The 24443-nt window shown below is 39.4% G+C and overlaps 1 protein-coding gene across 11 annotated transcripts in view; it reads left to right on the forward strand.

The window, feature by feature from the left end:
• LOC102926537 (phospholipid-transporting ATPase ABCA3-like) overlaps positions 1 to 24134 on the forward strand; it is a 106736-nt gene extending 82602 nt beyond the window's left edge. For 6 of the 11 annotated variants that reach the window (XM_016004156.3, XM_006985724.4, XM_076551354.1 and 3 more), the window contains 7 exons: positions 4165 to 4290; positions 4500 to 4694; positions 17860 to 18047; positions 18700 to 18870; positions 19211 to 19401; positions 23337 to 23410; positions 23801 to 24134. In XM_016004156.3, the coding sequence (XP_015859642.1) occupies positions 4165 to 4290; positions 4500 to 4694; positions 17860 to 18047; positions 18700 to 18870; positions 19211 to 19401; positions 23337 to 23410; positions 23801 to 23947 (1092 nt within the window). In that variant the 3' untranslated portion in view covers positions 23948 to 24134. The other 5 variants (XM_076551382.1, XM_076551379.1, XM_076551383.1 and 2 more) reach the window with 3 other exon arrangements.
• The last annotated feature ends 309 nt before the right edge of the window (positions 24135 to 24443 follow it).

The raw sequence follows: 24443 nt of genomic DNA on the forward strand, positions 1-24443 counted from the left end.
GGATGATCAGAGGAAGAATCGTTTGTTTACAATTGATTTTTGTATATTTGATGTTTGTTAGAAATTTGTGGTTTCTCCCCCACCTACTATTTTTTATTTTATTTTATTTTATTTTATTTTTATTTTTATTTTATTTTATTTTACTTCATTAGCCCTGCTAGGGCCTCACTAGTTTTGTTAATATCTCCAAAGCACCAAACTTTAGGTTTTGGTTGTTTTTTTTTAAACTTTTTTTTTTTTACATGTTTTACCCCATTTCACTGATGTCCATTCTTACCTTCTGAAATTTCTAATCCATTCTCTTATGAGGCCATAACAACAGACATGGATACTAATTTTAAAAGCAAGAAGGTTGAAGATAAGTCATGATATAGAGGCCAAAATCTTTGACAAAAGTGTTAGCAGCTTGAATTCATGACCTGGCCAGGTTTATTCCAAAAACATAACGACAGTGTGACAATCCAAAATAAAATTATCACATTAATAAGATTAGAAAATGAGAAAAAAATGTTGACAAGTTCAGAAAAACCATTTTGTAAAATTCATTATAAAATGCCTAGACAAACTAGAAATAGAAAAATAGAAACTTTTTAATGTGATACAAGAGTAGTTACAAATGTACAAAAAGGCACAGCAAACATCATGGTAGACTCCTGGAAGTTACCCTCTTAGAGCAAAGGAATATAAGCGTCTGCTTTTAGCTTTTGTATGCAACTATTTCCTGCTGATTGTAGCCAGTGTGATAGGATAGAAATAAGATATAAGCATAAAGTTTGAGGAAAAGAGATGTAAAATTCATTAGAGATGGCAGTATTGTATATGATCTAAGGAAATCTATAAACAAGTATTAGTATTAACATTACTAAATGAAAAGTCAGTATAAATGAGTATAAAAGTCAGGTATGTATTGAGATGCTATCCACAAAAAGTAAAACACAAAAGGATCCCACTTAAATAAAATAACTAAGATGAACTCTAACAAATAATATGGAAAACTTTCACACAGAAAGTTATAATTTGGAAGACCAAAGGAGAGTTGCATAAATGTAGCAGCATACCATGATCATGCTAGGAAACTTGACAATGATAAGATGATTTTACCTTGTCAGGTTTGATTGAAACAGACAATATAATCTCAGTTCATATCCCAGCCAAGTGCATGTTTTCAAGTTCTGGAGATTTGCTGACCAGAAGACTAAATTTTGCAAGTGTGGGAAAAGTAAAGGACCACAGATAACTAAGGAAATCTTGAGACAGAGCAAAAGGAGGCCATCACACAGATCAGTATTTCTTTAAACTTTAAGGGATTAGCAGGATGGCTCAGCACACAGTCACTTGCCCCACACACCTGGTGATATGAGTTCCATCCATGGAGCCTATGTAAAGGTGAAATAAGGGAAGGAACTTTACAAACTCATCCCCTGACCCACATATGTGCAGTGGCACATGCCACCCCCCACAATTAATTAATTAATTAATTAAACCTCTAAGAATGAAGCTATTCAAAACAACACATCAAGAAAAAAAATGTACTAGGAAGGAGCCACACTTGTCTGTGTGGCCCTTGTCATCAGCTAGGGATTGCCTAGAAATGTGAATTCTTAATCCTTACCCCAAACCTAGTAAATCAGATGCTGTATTGTAGAAACTGGCATTCTGTGTTTTTGCAAAAGATTTATTGATTTTATTTTATGTGTATGTGTGTCCCTGAGTGTGTGTGTGTGTGTATGTGTGTGTGTGTGTGTGTGTGTGTGTGTGTGTGTCTCGCCACATGTGTATAGGTGCCTGTGGAGGACAGAAGAGTGGGTTGGATCCCCTGTAACTAGAGTTACATGTTTTTGTGTGTTTGATGTGTGTGCTGGGAACTAGCATGGGTCCTCTGCTATAGCAAGTGCTCTCAATAGCTGGGCCGTCTCTCTAGCCCACATAGTATGTTTTAAGACACCACCTATGTAAAAAGAGTGCATGCTGCAGCCCGAGAACAACTGGTATTCTGGATGTCTAGAGACAGACCGGGCACAAATACATAGTAATATGGCCTGTGGCAAGCTTGGCCCAGAGTACAGTAGGGAAAGAATGTTCTCAATAAATGACACTCCTACTCTTAGGTAAGCATCTGAAAATAATGAACTTTGACTCTGCCTTTGTCCCTTAGAGATGAGTTATAGTTTTAACTCTTAGAGGCCCAACAGTAGAAATAAAGTTTTGTAACAACAGTAACAACTACAAACAAAAGAAAAAAACCTCATGGTGGCAAAAGATATCAATCATGAAGTGAGTGAATAGGCAGGTCACAGTGGTTTCTGGATCAAATCAGTAAGGAGAAGGCAGACACAGCTTGATTTAAAAATAGATAAGATTTAGATACTGGCCACACAAAATCTACATATCCCGTAAGCACATATAAAGGCATATTATGTGTCTTAGGGTTTCTATTTCTATGAAGAGACATCATGACCACAGCAACTTTTATAAAGGAAAACATTTAATCAGGGCTGGCTTATAGTTTTAGAGATTTAACCCATTATTATCATGGTGAGAAGCATAGCAGCATGTAGGCAGACATGATGCTGGAGAAGGAGCTGAGAGTTCTACATCTTGATCAGCAGGCAACAGGAAGTGAACTGTCACACTGGGCATAGCTTGAGCATATGAGACCTCAAAGCCTGCCTGCACAGTGACACACTTCCTCCAACATGGCCATACCTTCTAATAATGACACTCTATGGGTCAAGCATTCAAACACATTAATGTATGGGGGCCATACCTATTCAAACTGCCACACTATGTTCTATTTATAAGATAAAAGTATATAAGAGCCACTGAGGAACACTACAATATATTCATCAAAATGTAGGTTTATATATTCCTCAGGCACACACACATACATGACAGAAATGCATATATTTGTCCTCTAAAGATATGTGTGTGAAATGTATATTTATAAAATTATGTGTAAAATATGTAAAAGAATGTTTGTACTGCATTAGCCATAAGAGAACAGGACTAAAGCCTCATTATTGTAAGCTCTATAATGGACAAAAAAATGTGTCTTACAATAGCAGGCAGTGGTAAGAAGGGACAGCCTATAACTTGCTCATATATGATTTGACACAAAAGAAACTAGACACAAAATAGGTGAGACTAGTGTGTAATAGATATGTATGGTGTTATAAGCTGAGAAAGTGAGGATTGTAGTTATTGTCAGAATATTTTTTCTGGAATGAAAAGCACAGCCAGACACACACTTTGTGAAAATCTATGAAGAGGTAGGTTGTGATTTATTCATCTGTCTGGAAATATGCCAGACTTCAGGAGTTGACACTAAAAATGGTACTGAGTGAGGTCTAGAGTAAAGACAATGAAACCAGTGTTAGTTTCTTACCTTTGACCAGGGAACCAAAATTGTTTAAGGTGCCACCCTTAGGAAACGCTAACCTTAAGCAGGGCTACACTGCAAACTCTTAGTTAAGTCAAATATGTTTCAAGATAAGAAGTCTATCACTTGAAATGAACTAGTTACATGGGCTGGCTCTTCAAGCTCCCTTCGCCCTGCATCGGGTGGAGTGCCCTTTCCTCCCTCCCAGTTCCCTGCTGTGAGTGGACTGCTGAGCTTCTGTTTATGGATTTCACCTCAGCCATTTCATACACTGAACTGTCCCCTAGTTCTCATTTTCTCTGAGAAAAGACTTCATTTTTTTAATAAAAGGAAACATATAATTTGGCTTACAGTTTCAGAGGGTTAGAGTCCCTCATGGCAGAGCAAAGGGAGAGAGCTGAGAGTGTACACCTTGATCCCCAACCACAAGGTGGGGGAGAAAAAGGGAGGGAGAGAGAACTGGAAATAACATTTCCCTGATGCTCATCTGTACTTTATTATCAGCAAATAGTTCTTTAACCATCCTCAATGGTATTTGCTGTGGCTGCAGTTTTGTGACGTCGGCTTTGAGAGAACTCTGCTTGCTCATGGCAGGAAGCCTAGTTTCTAAGCTTTGGAAATGGGAAATAAGTTTTTACCGGAGAGCTGTGGTCATATGCAGGAAGTCTCTTGACTTTCGTTTTGATACTCTGAAATAATCCTCCAGTTTAACATCCGTAAATTCATCCCGTGTAGACCAGATGCTCAAACGGTACTCACTGTCCATTCTCGTCTTCACAATACAGGCTAGAGTGTCCAGGGAGTTATCCGGGGAATCTGAAGATGAAGATGTACAAAATGAAAGGAAGACTATCCTGAAGTATCCTCAGAAGGCACTGGATTCTACTGTGCTCATAAAAGAGCTCATAAAGGTATTGTCTTTCAGTGGCCAGCATATGGCTCCATTCCCTAAGATGAGCACCAAGGGCCCACTGTGGGCCTTTGGGATCTATGGCCGTTCTCTAAGTAGGGTTCTTATGAAACTTTCTGAAGTTCTGTGGTCTGTAAAGGTTTGAAACTTTGTGTCTGACCCATCCAAGTACATAGTTTCCATGTATTTTGTGTTTTCTTTGTTTTTAAGATATATTTTAAAATACCACCCACTCTGGCTGTGAGAAATATCTCTGTCACCATCCAAAAGGAGGAGTGTTTTGGATTGCTTGGCCTAAATGGAGCTGGAAAAACTACTACCTTTGAAATTCTGACTGGAGAAGAGATTGCTACGTCTGGGGATGTGTTCATTGAAGGCTACAGCATCACCAAAAATATCCGAAAGGTATGCTAGTATGCAGTCTGAAGGTGAGAAGCAGGATGACTTAGGGGTGCCTGAAGGGGAACAAGTGGTGGGAGACCCCAAAGAGGAATTGTGACAGGTGTTGAGATGACTCTGTGCATTCCAGCAGACGCTTCTGGGGAGAGAAGTAAAATGTAAGGGGACACATGGGGGTGTGTAGGGCAGTGTCACCTTGACAGCTAAGTCACACGTATGCCCTGAGTGAATCACAGCCTCTCTCAGCAGCAACATTAGCACACCACACAATGTGCTTGGTGTGTGTGCAGACCCAATAGACTCGGAGTCTCCAGCCTAGTATTTAAGAAGAAAATTGAGGTTCCCAGGCCAAGCCTAACAATTAAAACTCTGAGCCAGATGTGCATGGTGGCACATGCTTTTAAGGCCAGCACTCAGGAGGCAGAGGCATGTGGCTCTCTGGAGTTCTAGGCCAGCCTTGTCTACTCAGTGAGACCCTGTCTCAAAAAAGAAAAACCGAACTGGAAACCAACTGACACCCCAAATTAAGGCACTGAGAAAGTGAAAACAGCGAATCACCACCAAGTTCCAGGGCAGGACCAGGAGGTGGCTGTGGTTCGAGTGCTCAGTGTCCAAGCCTGACAGTCTGAGTTTGGATACCCAGAACCCGCATAAAAGCCAGATGCAGTAGGAGGACACTCACAGGTAATCCCAGCATTCCTCTGGCCAGAAGGCAGAGGAAGGAGAGTGGCAGCTAGGTGAGTGTACACAGTGGTGAAAATCAAGAAACACAGCCTCAAATATGGTAGAAGTTGTCCTCTGACCTCGTGTGAGTCCCCATACTCAGATCAATGTGCGCACATAGACACATTAGACATCCAGACACATCCAGACCCAGACAAAACAACTTCAGAGTAGAAATTCTGGGGGGAGGGGAGGGACTATAATATTGGAATAGAAAGAACTGAACCTTTAATGATGAATTACTGGGAGCTCAGGCAGAGCACAAACCTTCAACAGGGAGCTGGTCATCTGGCTGGCACATCTGGCTGGCCCACACTTCTGCGAATTTTATCTCCTCCAACTCAACCAGGTTCTTAGTGGGACTGACAGAGAAAAATCCCTTGGACAGCCTGCAGGAGGAAAGGAAACGGGAACCAATACACAGCACATTCTGTTCTTCAGAAGTCTGCACACAGGAGGAGTTGTTTAACCAGAGCCCGAAAGAGCAAGGTGAAGGAAATGCTCAACTCCAACAAGCTCCGGCCATTTGTCCCACCTAAACGGAAGAGGGAGAATCAAGAAGCACCTACTTAAGCCACGTTAACTGATGAAGCTACGACTTCAAGCATTGTAGTCGACATAATCAGAGAGAATAGACACCCTTGCCTTGTTCCTGATTTTAGGATTTGTTGGATTTTTTGTTTGTTTGTTTTTCAAAGAATACACCTATAATAGGAGAATTGAAATAATCCATGCCTATCTTAGGCATATGACCTAGCTCTCCAATTAGAAAAGAACTCCGCTGAGGTTATTTCCTGACTCCCTTCATTATTATGCAGTTGTACTTGACATTTATTGAAAAATTAATATGAACCAAGAAACTTGAGAGTACTTAAAGTACATTATTGTGCTGAATACAATACCTATTGAAGCGGGTATGTAAATAGCTTCCACTGCAGATGAGTCTTCTAATTCATAGCGCTTCAGCTGCAGTCAGGTGGAGTTAAACCCAGCCTCTAGAGTCAACTTAATTATGGCACGTTTCACTTTTAGATCTTGTGTCTGGTCTTGTGTACGCTGGTACGGGATGAGTGTTTCCTATTGCTGAAACAAAGCTTGTTCAGCTCCTCTCCTTGCAGGTCCTAAGAGTGTTCATGGACTGTTATTTTAAGTTTATGTTTGGAATTTTTCAAAATAAAATGGGGGGAAACATTTATAGCAGTCTCTTATTTTCTTCAAATGATCAACATTGCTCTGCTGCCATCTGGATATGCTAATTTAAGTATCAGATATATATTTTTTTCTGATTGCCCACCACTTTGTTGTATGTCATTTGTAATTGCTTATTAATTTGTATACTCAAATATATATATATACATATACATATATATATATATGTTTTTAATTTCTGTTACATTGTTTTTAAAACATAATGTTCAGGAGTAATTTCAGATCTCGAACAAACAAGGAAGTTGGTTTACTAGGAAGATAAATATTTTTTTTAAATTTCAGAACATTTCAAACTAAATTTGTGTTTCAGGATTCTCTGGGACTTGTTAGACAACGTGAGAGGAAATGCGAAGGCCATGTGTGGAGTTGGTTCCGTGCCCAGAGGCTGCAATGGGTCGATTTCCTTCCATTTAGCTTTTCCAGGATGAGTCAGGATGTGAATAAGCCTAACCTGGTCTTTGTCAACACCTCCAGATACTGTCAGAAACATGTACAGTGTAGGCTCATCTTCTGTATCCAGATACTTTGGAATCCCTGATTAACATGTCTTCATTTTTCAAATATCTTAGCTTTTTCTTATGTGTATCAATTGTAAAATTTCTATTTCTCCAGATCTTTAAATGCTTTTAGAGAGAACACAGCTTTGACATTACAATTATTTCTCAGTATTCTTGACCTCTTAAAAGTGTTGACCAGTTAATTAGTTTCCTTTTCAGGTCTTCCATATTTTAAACGATTTCTATTGTTGTGTTTTTGAGACAGGTTCTCACTGTGTAGTCCTGGTTGGCCTGCAGCTCACTATGTAGATTATGCTGGTTCTGAACTCACAGAGATCTTCCTGCCTCTGCCTCCCAAGTTCTGGGATTAAAGGGTGCACCACCACACCTAACACTGCATTATTTATTTACTTAGTCACAAGCCTAGCTCTGAAAACAGGTTCTTTACCCAGATTCATGACCCTGTTGATGACTGTATTTAATCTTCCATCTTCCTCCTTGTTCCCCGGCCTCTTCCTTTCAGATACCCTACGGGCCTGCACTACTACAACTGGTGTTAGCCCTAGACCACCATACGCCTGGACTTCATTGACCCATCCCTAAAGACATGGTTTTCTAAGAATACACTTGGTTTCAATTTTAATTCTGTTTTGTTATAGTTACAGCTTTCCAGTGCTTTAAGTGAGATATTAAAACATGTCTTACATAGACAGCATCATTCAGTGTTTTTCCCCAAAGAATTAATCCACAAACTTAAGCCTTGAGTTTTAACAAATTAGTATGTATTCCTTCCATAGCTTTTGAGTTGACTTTTTAGTCATTTAGCTTATTTGTTTCTCCTCTGTGTCTGAAAGTAGCCCTTTCACTGAAGCTCACAATGCTTAAAATGTTTCAAAATTGCGTTCAATTCCCTTAACCCATGAGTTAGGATTGTTCTCTGAGAACTTTGTTTGATAGTTCCAAAATACAGAGATTCTAAAACTATTAGTCTTCCAATAAAATAAACATTTGAACTGTTAATCACTTTACTGTTGACTTTTAATTGCACAGTGGGTAAATGTTTTGTCTTTAGGTAATTTGTTTTCTGTAGTATATTCTGTATGTTAGTTTATGACTAACATGTCTAAAATAAGAGCTTGGATCCCAACTACACTTACTTATGTAGATGTAACCAACCGTCTTATTAAATAAGAAACACAGAAACAATGTAAAAGAGAGAGCCGAGAAGTCAGAGCTCAGAGCTAAAATCTCACCCTTCCTCCTGCTGTCCCAGCTTCGCGAAAAGAGAGCTACTTCCTGTCGGTTCGTTTTTTTATAGTATGTTGTTCTGCCTTCTCATTGGTTGTAAACCCAAACACATGACTGCCTCGTCACTGTCTGAATGTACAGCCCCCTAGGTCTTAAAGGCATATGTCTCCAATGCTGACTGTATCCCTGAACACACAGAGATCTTATGGGATTAAAGGCGTGTGCCACCACCGCCACACTCTTGCTATGGCTCTAATAGCTCTGACCCTGAACACACAGATATCTATGGGATTAAAGGCGTGTGCCACCACCGCCACACTCTTGCTATGGCTCTAATAGCTCTGACTCCCAGACAACTTTATTTATTAACATACAATCAAAATAATAATTCAGTACAATTAGATTACCACCACATTTCCCCTTTTCTATTTTAATAAAAAGAAAAAAAGCAAAAGGTTATAACTAACAATAGAAAAACTATATACAAAAGTACAATAACTATATACAATATATACAAGTAATAAATACCTAAACAGGTATTTGACAAATCAGAGAAAACAATTCCATTATCTATCCTATTTTGGTAAATCCAAGACGTATCTAATGCACTTTCTATCCTAATTAATTTTCAACTATAACTAACTAATCTTCAACCATAACTAACTAATCTTCAACTCCCTCAGAGACCCAAGAAGGGAATAATATTAGCTAACAAAAATAAAAACAGGAAGTGCATGCAAGCAACTTCCAAAAAATTTTTGTGAGTTGACAGAAACAGCCAGCTGCCTGGGCAGTCACCTGAGGTTTCTCCGCAGTGTTGGGGCATCATCTTCAGCCTATAGGCTTAGTGTATCTGACAGACTCATTTGTGAAGTAGGATGTACACAAGGTCAACAGTTCAACCTCACATTGGGTGAGAGCAGTCCACGTACCAGAAACACCTGAATTCCACTAGTGTCCTGTCATGATTCAGGATTTTAAATTCTGGAAATAGTTGACAGTTTTTTAATTCAGCTGTCCATTCTTCTTGGCTGTGTATATATGGCTTCATCTCAGCATCCCCTTCTTCTCCACATCCCTCTATTAAATGCCAGTCTACTTTTGAGAGGCATGAGCTTTCAGCTGCTGTTCCATTGTACAACAGAATCCATCGGCCCTCTGCCTGTTAAGCTGCCTTCGAAGAAAAGGGCACCGTACCTTTTCCGGATGCAAAGGCCACTTCAGGGATGGGGCCATATTGTCCTGGCCTCAGAAGATGCCTTTTGATAAAGCCATAACCACACTTGTTTTGGCAAGAATCAGTAGTCCCTTGTTTTGTGATCTGTCTGTCCATTTTGTCCTGTTGATTCGAGGATACTTTGTTGTCCAGTGGCTAACTTTTGCCAGAATGAAAGTTGACTCCATATGCAGTTTCTTCAATGCCCATATTTTCTCTAAAGTAGATTGGTACTGCCAGGAGCCGACATGTCTCAAAAAAGAAAAATTTTCTAAGTTATTAAAACATTGTAAATGCCATATTCTGTAGATCTCTGAAGGGTTTGAAGATGACCTGTCTAAAACATCTCTGCTCAATTTTTAAAACATATCTAATATGACTACAAGTTCTATTGTAATGTCTAACTACTAACTTTCATTTCTTTATATCCTAATAGTTGATAATAATAACATTCAAGGATCAGAAATTTGCATTACATTGTTAAATGAATGGTATAAATACAATTAGAAATATACATATAGCATTTTCTAACAATATCAATTTCAAATTTGTATACAATATAAAACAATCCAATCCAATGTAAAGTATTTAAAATTAGTAATTGTCTTTTTCTTTTCTTTCTTTCTTTTTCTTTTTCTTTTTTCTTTTTTTTTTTAAAACAAGAACCTTAAATCTAATCTCCTTTGCTTAGCCTTTTTCCTAACCCTTGACAATAACTTGTAACCAACCCCCCTAAACACTGAAAATTATCCCAGACCCAAAACCCATTAAAAAGACCAAAAAACCACCCGCCCCACACCACCTCTTTGGGAATGTGGGCGTCGTATTCTTAAAATTGCTTCCTGCTGGGTATGGGCGAAGTTTTCTTTATCCTGAAAGAAAAATTTTAGGTTAATTGTCAAATTCTAGGAGAGGTAACTATATCCTTCATTATCCAGTCTGTGTATAATGCCAAAGTTCAGGGTTTATCTCAAGTCCTTATTCAAGTAGTCTTTGAGACTGGATCATCTCAGCTAGTCATCTCAAAATTGCTCTGAGCACCTTGTAGTTCAAAGCTGATCTATGGATGATGTTTGTCAGCTTAATGATATTATTATTGTCCAAGTGGAATTGTTGTTGTTGTGGGGCCCCATCTTCTTTCTGGAGACTTCAGTTGATGTTAGGCCTGGCCATGATTTCCTGCAGAAAACTGATAAGAGACTCGAACACAAAAGCATATATATGCAGCTAGCCTTTTTTCTAGAATTAGTTAGTACTCTATGTGACCATACATATCTTAACAAAGTTTAAAATGTATATATATATATTAATCTTGTAAATTTTGATATAAAATTTATACTTTGAGAAAAGTTTAAAGACTCAGAATAGAATCAAAGAGTTGAGATTAGTAATAGAATAGTCCCTTAATTAATTTTGCTTTTGTCCTGTACCATAGCAGAAGATGGCTCTTATTCTGGCATGATACAGGGAGTTTGCATTTTCCTTTTAACAACATGCTTGAGTTTAAAGAAGGAGAGAGCCATTCTCCAACTCCAAAGTCAGCTTTAAATTTTAATTGAATTGGGACTATTAGAAAACCAATAGTGTTAAATCTTTAGAGAAAAGCAGAAACAAACATTTAGGAAGACATAAAATTTTTTAGATAATATATACCCATACACTGTTTCACTCTGTTTCTTGGGATAGATGATTTGTCACTTTTCTTCAGTTGTCTCATTTGTCCAGTGTTCTTCAGATTCCTTAACCTTCATTCTCCTAAAAGACAAAAACAAAAACCTTTCCCCAAGACTAATTTTGGGGATGTTTCCTTTTGACAAGTTATTATCTGATTAAATGAAAAGGCATGTGTTATTGATACAAGTTAGTTTAAATTGGATGTTCATGCTGGTTAATGAACTATCACCTCCTCAATTAAGAGGTCTCTCTTGTTCAAATCGAACCTTTATCAATTTTGACGGTACCCACAGCTTATCTTCTCCTGTAGAAACAAAAGCAAAACCTCGTCCCCAATGTAATACATACCCTGGTTTCCATTCTGAGGTCAGTACATCCTTAAAGTATATAGGCTGATTTAATTCTGTAGTTTTTTCTATTATCCAATGTCTCTCTGCAGCTGTTGTTCCTTTCTCATTGGCATTCAGAAAATTCAAAGTTAGAAGAGCATTATGCAGTCTATTTCTGGGGGTTTTTGTTACCCATTTCTGTTTATTTAGCATATCCTTTAGAGTTCTGTTTGATCTTTCTATAACTGCTTGACCTGTAGGATTATGTGGTATGCCTGTAATATGCTTTATATTGTAATAAGCAAAAAACTGTTTCATTTTAACAGAGACATATGATGGAGCATTGTCAGTTTTGATTTGTGCAGGTATACCCATGATGGCCATAACTTCTAGCAAATGAGTGATTACAGAATCAGCTTTTTCAGAACTCAAAGCAGTTGCCCATTGAAATCCTGAATAAGTATCGATAGTGTGGTGTACATATTTCAATTTTCCAAATTCTGCAAAGTGAAACACGTCCATCTGCCAGATTTCATTTCTCTGAGTACCCTTTGGGTTACATCCTGCTGGTAATGGCGTTTGATTGTAGAAGGAACAAGTAGGACATTTCTTTACTATTTCTTTGGCTTGTTGCCAGGTTATGGAAAAATCCTTTTTTAAACCTTTACTATTGACGTGATGTTTTTTATGAAATTCTGAGGCCTCCAGCACATTTCCTATCAATAATTTATCAATCTCATCATTGCCTTGTGCTAGAGAGGGCCTGGCAGACCAGTATGGGATCGAATGTGAGTTATATATAAAGGATGATTCCTTTTCCTGATTGTATCTTGTAATTGAATAAATAGTGAAGTTAATTCTGAAGCATCAGGGATAAATTCTGCAGTCTCAATATGTAACACCACTCTTTCAGCATACTGAGAGTCAGTTACTATGTTGAGAGGTTCTGAAAAATCCATTAATACCAACAGAATAGCATACAATTCTGATTTTTGAACTGAATTATACGGACTTTGAACCACTTTACTTAAATTTTCTGATTTGTAACCTGCCTTTCCTTCTTTGTTGGCATCTGTATAAAATGTACGAACTCCAGATATGGGTTTTTGCCGTACAATTCGAGGCAAGATCCAATCAGCTCTCTTTATAAGATCAATTCTATTGCTTTTGGGATATTTGCTGTTAATTTCTCCCAAAAAATTACTGCAAGCTCTTTGCCAAGGTTCACTTTCTGTCCATAATTTTTCAATGTCCTCCTTAGTTAATGGTACGACAATTTCTGCTGGGTCTATGCCTGCTAATTGACGAAGTCTCAGTTTTCCTTTGTAAATCAAGTCAGAGATTTTTTCCCCATAAGTTTTTAATTTTTTATTTGGTTTATTTGGTAAAAATATCCATTCCAATATAATATCTTCCCTCTGCATTAATATTCTAGTAGGAGAACGCCTAGAAGGTAAAATAACCAAAATGCAATCCAGCTTTGGATCAATACGATTCACGTGTCCTTCATGCACTTTCTTTTCTACCAAGGCTAATTCTTTCTCAGCTTCAGGTGATAATTCTCTTGGACTATTTAAGTCCTTGTCACCTTCTAAGGTTTTGAACAAATTAGTCAGTTCATCATTTTTTACCCCAACAATAGTTCGTAGATGAGAAATATCTCCAAATAATCTTTGAAAGTCATTAAGAGTCTGTAGTCTATCTCTCCGAATTTGCACCTTTTGGGGTCTAATTTTTTGTAGCTCTATTTTATATCCTGAATAATTAATAGAATCTCCTCTTTGTATCTTTTCAGGAGCAATTTGTAATCCCCAGCAAGGCAAAATTTTCTTTACTTCTTCAAATATTATTTCTAAAGTATCTGCATTTGAGTCAGCTAGTAAAATATCATCCATATAATGATAAATTATAGATTTAGGAAATTTTTTACGTATCACTTCCAATGGTTGCTGTACAAAATATTGGCACAGAGTTGGGCTATTCAACATTCCCTGTGGGAGGACCCTCCATTGAAATCTTTTAACCGGTTGAGAATTATTATAAGTAGGCACTGTAAAAGCAAATCTTTCTCTGTCTTTTTCTTGTAAGGGTATTGAAAAGAAACAGTCTTTTAAATCAATAACTATGAGAGGCCATCCTTTTGGTAACAGAGTAGGCAAAGGCATCCCAGATTGTAGAGAACCCATTGGCTGAATTACTTTGTTAATTGCCCTAAGGTCTGTTACCATTCTCCATTTACCAGATTTCTTTTTAATAACAAATACAGGAAAATTCCAAGGGCTGGTTGATTCTTCAATATGCTGAGCATTTAACTGTTCTTCTACCAGCTCTTCTAAAGCCTGGAGTTTCTCTGTTGTTAAAGGCCATTGCTGGACCCATACAGGCTTGTCTGTTAACCATTTTAAAGGTAGAGCTGTTGGTGTCTTTGGAAGATCATCAGTTATTGTGCCCTGTTCTTGTATAATATGGATGGCTGATGACCACTCATTAGAACAATATCTTCTAATATTTCTCTCAGTAACATGTGCTAGTTTATGATTTGTTTCTGAGATTGGAGGGATGTTAATCTGAGTATTCCATTGTTGCAACAAGTCTCGACCCCACAGGTTCATAGTTATGTTAGCCACATATGGTTTTAATTTTCCTCTCTGTCCTTCTGGACCTATACATTCGAGCCATCTTGCACTCTGTTTCACTCCAGATAATGTCCCAATTCCTAACAGTTGAACGTTTACCTCCTGAAGAGGCCAAGTTGGATGCCAAAATTCTGGTGCAATTATGGTAACATCCGCACCTGTGTCTACCAGACCAGACAACAAAACACCATTTATTTTTATTGTTAATTTTGGTCTTTGTTCATTAATAGAAGTTTGCCAAAAAATTTTCTTTATGTTTTCTCCTGAATTTTCTATTCTCTCTGTTTCATCATCCTGACCAGCATGATTTATTCCAATAGGCATTTGGTTATTTAATCGCTCTCCAGAGCAGGCATTTCCTCTATGGCTGCAGGAAAGGTTTGAACTGGATTTGCACTGGGGGCCTGCCTGAGGCCCCTCTGGGAGTTTCCCGAAGACTGAGGCAAAGGATTACCCTGTCTGTCCTTTGTTGATCTACATTCATTGGTCCAGTGTTTTCCCTTACCACACCTTCTGCATACTCCAGAAGGAAGGGGCATTCTGTTGCCATTGTTCCTTGAAGAAACATTGTTTCTGGGAATGACCTGTCTACAGTCCCTTTTCAAATGTCCTTGCTTTCCACATCCAAAACATCTAACACTCCTCAAACCTTTTGAAATTACTTCTCCTACCCATGTATCATCATGCTCATCAGCTTCAACATTTTTTCTCTAATCCAATCTTCCATAGGTGCAGATCTTGCCCTTAATGGCCTGATTATTCTTTTGCATGCTGCATTTGCATTCTCAAAGGCCAAAGATTCAATTATTGCCTTACTAGCTTCTGAATCCGAGACCATTCTCTTTACTGCTGAAGCCAGTCTTTGTAAAAAATCTGTAAAAGACTCTTTTGGGCCTTGCATCACCTTTGTAAATGACTCAGATTTTTTTCCTGGTTCCTCAACTCTGTCCCATGCATTCAAGGCTGCCGTTCGACATAAAATTAGGGTTTGGACATCATATAAACATTGTGTTTGTGCTGAAGCATATTGGCCTTCGCCCATAAGCTGATCCTAGCAAACTTGTATTCCTTTATCCCTCCATTGTTTTTCTATGTTTTTAGCCTCCTCCTTAAACCAAGTCAGAAATTGAAGTCTCTGGCTGGGTTCCAGAACACCTTGTGCAAGGTCCCGCCAGTCCTGTGGTACTATCCTATTATATGTTGACCAAGTGTTTAACATTTGCTTTACATATGGGGAATGCATGCCATAAGATACTATTGCCTCCTTAAACCTTTTTAAATCCAACATTTCAATTGGAGCCCAAGTATTTTGTGTAGCCATTTGATCAGGCATCTGCTGTACGGTTACAGGATAAATTAAGGGTGACTGTGTGAAAACAGGCTTTCTTTCTGCAACCTTATGATCCCGACTTGAAACAACTTCACTGTTAATTTCTTCTGTCTGAATTTTTACAGGTTTAACAAGTTCTTCTAAAGCTGTTATCCTGGCACTTAAATTGACTATCTTTTTAAATATTAAAATGTGGATTATTATAGTGATAAGGTGCATAATTCCACCAATACTAATATTATATAGTTGTTCCATTGCCAGACTGCCTAAAATTTCGAACAAAAACCAATTTTCTTCCAATGTACACATAAAACCCATTTGTTTTTTAATGTGGATAAAAATTCTCTTTTAGATAGTTTCCTTTAAAATATCTGATATATGATGACTTACCAAATCTGCGTAGAACAGTAGAAATTCGAGGGGATTTTCAAAGCAGCCACCTAGTGTCCCAGGTGTAAATCCAAAGAGAAAGAGAGAGAGAGAGAGAGAGAGAGAGAGAGAGAGAGAGAGAGAGAACAAGAAAGCGTAGCTGGCTAAAGTTTAAATGCAGCCACGTGTTCCCTCTTGTGCCGAGTCAAGGCTTGGGTCTGACTTCCTTAAGCTCCGACCACGTGCGTTGGCTTTACAGGCAGGGCCCTGTTCGGCAGGGCAGGTCTGAGTTGTTTGTAGCACCGGCTTTAAGCAAGCAGGATTTAAGCAAGCAGCTCACCGATAGTCCAGCCTGAGGTCAAGCAGAACTAGACCCAGGCTAAGAAGTCGCTGCTCGGACTAAGAAGCCGATCGCCGCCGGCCGCCGCGGGCCGCCTGCCGCCCTTGCGGGAAAGCGGACCTGCCGCCAAGCCAAGCAGTTTTTAATGGATTCTTGTCACGTTGGGCGCCAGATGTAGATGTAACCAACCGTCTTATTAAATAAGAAACACAGAAACAATGTAAAAGAGAGAGCCGAGAAGTCAGAGCTCAGAGCTAAAATCTCACCCTTCCTCCTGCTGTCCCAGCTTCGCGAAAAGAGAGCTACTTCCTGTCGGTTCGTTTTTTTATAGTATGTTGTTCTGCCTTCTCATTGGTTGTAAACCCAAACACATGACTGCCTCGTCACTGTCTGAATGTACAGCCCCCTAGGTCTTAAAGGCATATGTCTCCAATGCTGACTGTATCCCTGAACACACAGAGATCTTATGGGATTAAAGGCGTGTGCCACCACCGCCACACTCTTGCTATGGCTCTAATAGCTCTGACCCTGAACACACAGATATCTATGGGATTAAAGGCGTGTGCCACCACCGCCACACTCTTGCTATGGCTCTAATAGCTCTGACTCCCAGACAACTTTATTTATTAACATACAATCAAAATAATAATTCAGTACAATTAGATTACCACCACATACTTATGTTTTAGAAAACGCTCAAAAAGCCACATTACACATAAGAGAATGATTAGGGACTCCACCGAAGTGATTGTTTATATTATTCTATTATTAAATAAAACTCAGGAGTCAAGTATTGGGGTAAAAACCTGATTGATCAGAGAAGCAGCTGATTAGTGACCTCCTCTCTCTCTCCCTCCTCGATCCAAAGGGGCCCCGCACATCTTTCTAAGCCCCTCCCTACTACTTCTCTGTCTCTCTATATGTCCTGGGTCCTCCAAAACCTCTATGGCTAATTCTGGTCAGCTAGTAGCCAGCTCTGCCCTCTGATTAAAGGTAAACTTTATTGTCAGTCTCAGGAGTATCAGCGTGTGATCAAAACATCCCACAACACTTCACTCATCCATTTACCATCACAACTAAGTCAGGACCTTACTAAACCTAACCTAGATATTGCTAATCATCCTCTCACCCCTATAGCAGGCTTCACTCTTGATATCCTGGTATTCCCTTGGGACAGAAAAAATGAAGATTTAATTAATGAAAAAAGTCCCAAGTTTCAAAAGCATCCATTTACTTGTTGAGGGTAGATTTCACACCACCAGTTACAAAGACTTTATAGGTTGAGCAACGGAAGACCAGCCTCCTCCAGGCAAATATACTTTAACGGCTCTAGCTCTGATGTCAGCTTCTAGAGTTATCCTGGGCATGTGCACCTTCATGCATGAAGTTCTTCACGTGTTAGAGTTCTAATACATGCAGTCACCCCCAGCCATAGTGATTCTGTGACCACTGGAAGACACACAATTCTTTGCTAGAAGTGCATCAATTTTTCCCAGGGCCATAGGCCAGAAAACTTTGCGTTTTTTATTTTCTCCATATTCACTGTGTGATGCTCAGTGTGGTAGTTGTCTTATCTCTGTCAATATTCTCTTATGTTTAGGTTAGGTCAAAAATTGGCTATTGTCCACAATTTGATGCCTTGCTGGATTTCATGACCTCTCGGGAGATATTGACCATGTATGCCAGGGTGTGGGGGGTTCCAGAGAAGAATATTAGACCCTATGTGGACAACTTGTTGGAAATGCTGTACCTGCAACCACAAGCTGAGAAGTTTATTTACACTTTGAGGTGAGATCATATGCTGGTGCTCCCATTGCAGCAGTATTCTGACACCTTTCTTGTTTGTAATTAATTGCCAACAGTCTAACCAAGCTCTATAACAGACAGGCAAAGACTGGTGTACTCACGTGTTCTGCAATGAAGCAGACCTTAGCAGCACTGCACCTTTGCTTTGTAGAGATAATAAACTCACAAACCTGGTTCACTTGGGATTCTAGCCAGTGAACTAGAAAAACGAGTGTCTCTCTTCCTGTCTGCTGTGGCTCTTTATCTCCTCATAAAGGACAAAGATGATGTTCTCTGTATTGTTCTGCCTGGCCACCATGTAGCTGATATGTTAGGAAAATTCCAAGGAACTGCAAGAATGAGAATTTAACTGATAGTATAGCTAAAAACAAATTGGACAAAAAAAAAAGTCATCTTCCTGCATTGCAGATGAAAGTGAATTGCTGTGTACAGTTGGGTTTGGTCTCATGTCCTAGTACAGTTACATGTAATCAGCGCTTTTTAATGTTTTTTAGCAAATGTACTCAGTCCTGAAATCTTAGCTGTTTTTCTTCCTGTAAATAATATCCGAGTGTTAATTAGATGTGTTACCTACTAAATTACTGTAACGTAAAGCTATGTGTGCTGCCGCTTCTGCTCTCCCTTGACTCTGAAGTGGAGGAAACAAACGCAGGCTGAGCGCCGCTATTGCCATCATGGGAAAGTCGTCAGTGGTCTTCCTGGATGAGCCGTCCACTGGCATGGACCCGTTAGCCCGGCGCATGCTCTGGAACACAGTGATAAGGACCCGAGAGAGTGGCAAGGTCATCATCATAACCTCTCACAGGTGTGGCTCACGTGGGGTGGGGCAGAAGTCTATGACTATGAGAGGGAAATCTCTGGGGCCAGGAATAGTGTATAGAAAATTTGCCTGAGTATGTGAGCTTCTTATGGATGGAATCCTAAGGACTATTTGAATATATAAGGGCAGGATATTCATGAGCTGTTCCATTTGAAGACTTGGTCCTCTGCTGTTTTGAATTTTGAAATGCCTCCATTCCCTATAGCCCTGATAATAGGCAAATGAAAAACATCTCTTCAAAGGGGATCACAAAATACCAGGTATTTGAATATCCTCCCACAGAGCTCATTTGGCCTTATGTCCTTCTGGCATCTTGTTTTTCTAGTATGGAGGAGTGTGAAGCTCTCTGTACCAGGCTAGCCATCATGGTGCAGGGAAAGTTCATGTGCCTGGGGAGCCCTCAGCATCTCAAGAACAAATTTGGCAATGTTTACACCATGACTATCAAGTTCAAAAGTGGCACTGGTGACAAAGTGATAACGGATTTTAAAAAATTTGTTACCAACGCTTTCCCAGGTAAGTCGGGTCTGGTTAACTTTGCCGGTTAAGCCGTATCTCCAGGCTGTGTGTCTCCAGCAGTAGTTTCTCATGAGCTTTTGCTGTGTCTGACACCCAATAATGAGGTCTTTTGCGGGGGCAGATATTTGTGTCTGTAACTGAATCTGTTCATGCAAAGAGTTCCAGAAAAATGGTATTTGTTAATCTCTTAATTGTAAGGTGTCATTTCCTGGTCCTTCCCTATATTATTCTTAAGCAAATAGCTATTATATATGACAACAAAGGAGGGAACTGATGTTGGATGTATGCATAGATATTAACCCTTAAAAATAAGAAATAAACATTAGCCAAAGGGCAGTTTCAATAAGCATTTCTAAAAGGGGTTACCACAAGAAAGCAGATATTTTTAGCATATAAATTTTATATAATCTCAAGGAAATTTAAATGGCCATATATTCATTTTATTAAAAAGTCACAAATAAGATGAGTCTTTTATCTTTTATATCTGAAAAACAATGTGGGTAAAATTAAACTAGAATTTTATAAAATTACAACAAAAGGTTTTAATGCAATAATAGGCTCAAAAATAAAGGCAGAATATTCCCTCTTAGTGCCAAAGATAAAAGATTAATAGAAAGGAAGGGAAACATAAAAGAAACGAAACAGGAAAGTAAGCTATAAGAAAATATAAATCCTAGAAGCCAACGGCCATGTCATGGCTGGGATCTGAGGTAATGCCTTGGGCTACCTCTGGGGAGTGTGTACTGAGAGGGCCACATAAAGGCTGGACCTTCAGAGTGGACAAAAGTCAATCCTTAGCAGCATCTCTTGACTCCCAGCAGAAGCCAACCCAGCTCTGCTCTGGAGGAAAGCCTTCCTCAGCTGGGCTTGGAAGGGAAGGAGACTCAGAAGAGCACACGGCAGAGCTACCTCGCTGGTGTCTGTTATTTAATAGATCCCGGAAGACTCTCAGCTGTGAAGCTACGAACATTATTTTGTCCTACTCCATTTCTTACATTCCTAAACTACAAGGCAACTCATCTCCCATAAGCACAAAGAATTGAAAGGTTGTGCTTGGTCTCCACAGAAAAATGCTGCTAGTACAAAGTAGAAACCCTAACATGATGGAAGCACTTACAATGCTATAAAACAAAAATATTATCTCACAGTGTGAGCCTAACAAGCCACAAGTGGGACAGCTATCATGAAAGAATAACCGAGAAATTGCTTGACTAATAGAAGGATCTACAGCCAATAGCATTAGAGAGGATTTTCTCAGCAAAATTTTATGAATATGTAACTAAAGAGCAAACAACATGCAATGTGCAAAGGGGATGAAGACTGCAGAAAATGACAAAGGAAAAAGGCAAACAAGTGCACATACACATTTGGGAGAACGTAAAGTAAGGCGATGACAAGCCGGTGGAAGCCAGTCACAAAGGGGCGTGAAGTCGGCAGAAGAGAAGCAATACGCAAACTTGTCAGCCATTGTCCTGAAGCCAAAGAAGAAAACCCCAACATGAAAAAGTCAACCAGGCATCTGGAAAAACTGAGCACCAGGGCATATTCTAATGAAATCACTGCCCTTGGGTAATGGAGTACAGAGGTACAGCTCACTCTGTAGACCAAAAGCCAAGTCGGTGACAAGCAGAAGTAGATTGTGTGTGAGTGTGTGTGTGTGTGTGTGTGTGTGTGTGTGTGTGTGTGGCTGTCTATATATGCATGCATGAGGAAGCCAGAAGAAAACCTCAGATATCGTTCCTCACAAGCTACCCATCTTACCTACACACACACACACACACACACACACACACACACATACACACACACACACACACACACACACACACACGCATATGTGTGTAGTGTATATTTTTGTCCTGTGGGTATGTGTACCTATACATTCAAGTGTATGTGTATATGTGATTGTGGAGGACAGAGGTCAATGTAGTCCTCAGGTCAGTGAGGTCCTCAGTTGCTCTCTATATTTGGAAACATTGTCTTTCACTGAAATAACAAGGAGTAACCTGTCTCTGCCCTGCTAGGCTGGGGTTATAACATATGCTACCACTCCCAGCTTTGATGTGGGGGCTGGGGACCTGAACTCAGGGCCTCACGCCTGTGCAGCCAGCGTTTTACCCACTGAGCCATCTCCCCAGGGATGGTGTTTTGTTTTTGTTGTGTCATGGTCTTTGACTGGTCTAGACCTCACCAAGGCCCGTGAATCCCAAGATCCACCTGTCTCTGCTTCCCAGCACAAGGATTAGAAGTGAATGCCACCATACCCAGGTTTTTATGTGGGTTCTGGGCTCAAGTCTAGGTCCCCATACTTTACCAACCGAGCCATCTCCCCAGCCTTGGACAAGAATTTTTTAAGATTTGACAACATGTAATATATTTTTTAAAAACTCAGGGAAGGAAAATTGCAAAAAACAATTTTTAACCCCAAAATGATCTTAAAGATTCAGAGTCACAAAAACATGAACATAAACACATCCAGGCATTATTGTTCCCATAAGTCATTTCTGAAAAATATGCAGGTGAAAGATTTCAGATCGCAACAGCAGGAGGATTTATTAAGCTTCTGTACAGAAGGGCTCCTCTGCTCCCAAGAGCAAGAGTTGCATCTTACTGCAGCCTCATGGGGGCTTATAAAGGAAAAACCCACAAAATCCACAAGATTACAATTCCCATACAATTTTGTTTCACAAGATCATGGTCTGATCACAGAGTGATCACAGAGGGGGTACAGTTACGTCAACAGGTACATTTTTCCTGAAACCTCAAGAGGGGATATCAGGGCGGAAGTGGAGTTTACACAAAGGTCACGGTGGTTCTTCCTGGAACACCTGCAACTGTCCCAGTCACAGTTGAGCACATCTCTTAACAGAAATCTCTTTACATTGTTATATGGTTGCAGGGGAGATTGAACAATGGCTGAGTCAGGTTGCCCTTGGAACTAGATTTTTAGTTTCTTATTTCCTGGTGCTTGAAGTTTCTCTTTTCCTGAGGCTTGGGGGTGTAAGCCTGAAGGGCTAGGGTTTTTCAAGATCAATTGAAAATGTTGGAGAAGCGTCTGCATAAGAATGAACAGTGAGTGCTGGGCTGGGTTTATTAGGTAGTACACATCTGTAATTGAATTGTTATTATTTGACCTGAATGAGAGGTTTTCTGTGTGATGATTTTAAATAATTAAGTTCTATGTTTGGAACAGTATATAATAAAAAGATTTGTGTGACAATACATCCTTTAGGTCTAATAGTAAAGAAAATCTTGCATCATTATAACTACATAAGAGTTACTTGCAATTTTTAAATCAAGTCAACTTAATATACAAATACACAATTCAGTTATAAACAAGTATTGCTCAAAATTCATAAAGGATACAACTGTTTTCCTTGTGATTATACTAGTGAATTCTTACACACTTGTAAAACAAACTAACGGGCTTTGGCGGTCTGTATGCAGTATGGGTATTTCCTTTCACGTGGCAGAGAGATTGTATAATCACAAGAATTATTGTGGCAGTGTCTTCCCGCTCTCTAAAGCCACCATAGAAAGATGCCCAGCCAGGAGGACATTGCCCCAGCCCACATTCTCAGCAATGGGTTAGGAGTAAAGTCTCATAGTGTTAATTTTAGGAGGATCAGTACCTAACATTAGACATGTGAGTTGAAAAATATATGCTCAATAATTGCCATGTACTCCACATAATAATATGATTTCTTCAATAATAAATCTTCTGAAAACATGAGCTATACTGTCTATGGTGGCTTGGATGAGAATGTTCCCCGTAAGACGCATGTTTTTGAGTACTTGGTCCTGTCCACTTATATATAGAGACCCATTAGTCTCTTCACTGTATATAATAATATTATGTAGATGTACTATTATTTTGGCAGTTTGAAATGAAATCTGGAAGAATACTCACCTGTCCTAATTTCCTGTCTTAGGTAGTGACTTGAAGCAAGAGAATCAAGGGATCCTTAATTACCACATTCCCAGCAAGGACAACAGCTGGGGAAAGGTGATCAGAAACTGTGCCCTTCTACCACTGCATGTTAGGGGAGCACTAATGGTGGGGTGCTGGTGGTCCAGGCAGTGGAATCATGCCTGGCATTGTGGTGTTAGTAGTACATTTGTTACTTTTCAGACACCTTTAGAATTTAGTTGCCTTTTATTTCTGCCCCTAAATCCTATGATTAGTCTATGTCCATCAAGAGACCTGAGACAGAGAACTGCCTGCTCTTAGTTTCTCAATCACCTATTTCTCCAGCTTTCCCCTCTCACCCTTCAGAGCCTTTTGTCCTCTAAGGTGAACCCAGTGGACACTGGGAGAGGAAGGAGTGACTTCTCTGGGTCGGAGTCTGGAGGGAGCTTGTCAATGGTGACTGCATGTTTTCTGTTGCTGTTGAAGGTGTTTGGCATTCTGGAGAAAGCGAAAGAGCAATACAATTTAGAAGACTATTCCATCAGTCAGATCACCCTGGAGCAAGTTTTCCTGACCTTTGCCAACCCAGATAACATAGAAAGTGGTTCTGCAAAAGCCAAATCGGTGCCTTGAGATTCAGTTCCAGCCAGTAATTATGATGTCTTTATTCACCTGTACTGGGGTCTGGAGAGGGACGTGTGTGTGTGTGTGTGTGTGTGTGTGTGTGTGTGTGTGTGTGTGTGTGTGTGTGTATAAACTTTGTGTAAATATACTTACATAATAAAGATTACCCTGCTGGGAAAAATTTAACCCCTTCATTATAGACTTAGTCACTTGTGTATCTAGCATGTACAAATTTAAAGGTGTTGGTAAAATATCCCGTTTTCCCTCCTAGAAACATGAAAGAGCAGCATTTACCAGGGTGGAGACAAGGTCTTTTTCTGGAGTATTCTGAGATAGAAACATCCAAAAAGGATGGCGGTATAGATAAGACAACTAGAAGAGCAATAGCATTGTGTTTTAGCAGCTGCTTGTGCATAGGAGGAGGAAAAGGCCCAGGGCAAATAATCTTTCCCACGACATACACATATTCATGTAAGCACACAGCTAATGTCAAGAATTAAAAGGT

The sequence above is a fragment of the Peromyscus maniculatus genome, chromosome 1, assembly GCF_049852395.1.
Source record: "Peromyscus maniculatus bairdii isolate BWxNUB_F1_BW_parent chromosome 1, HU_Pman_BW_mat_3.1, whole genome shotgun sequence".
In the NCBI taxonomy this organism is placed as follows: Eukaryota; Metazoa; Chordata; class Mammalia; order Rodentia; family Cricetidae; genus Peromyscus; species Peromyscus maniculatus.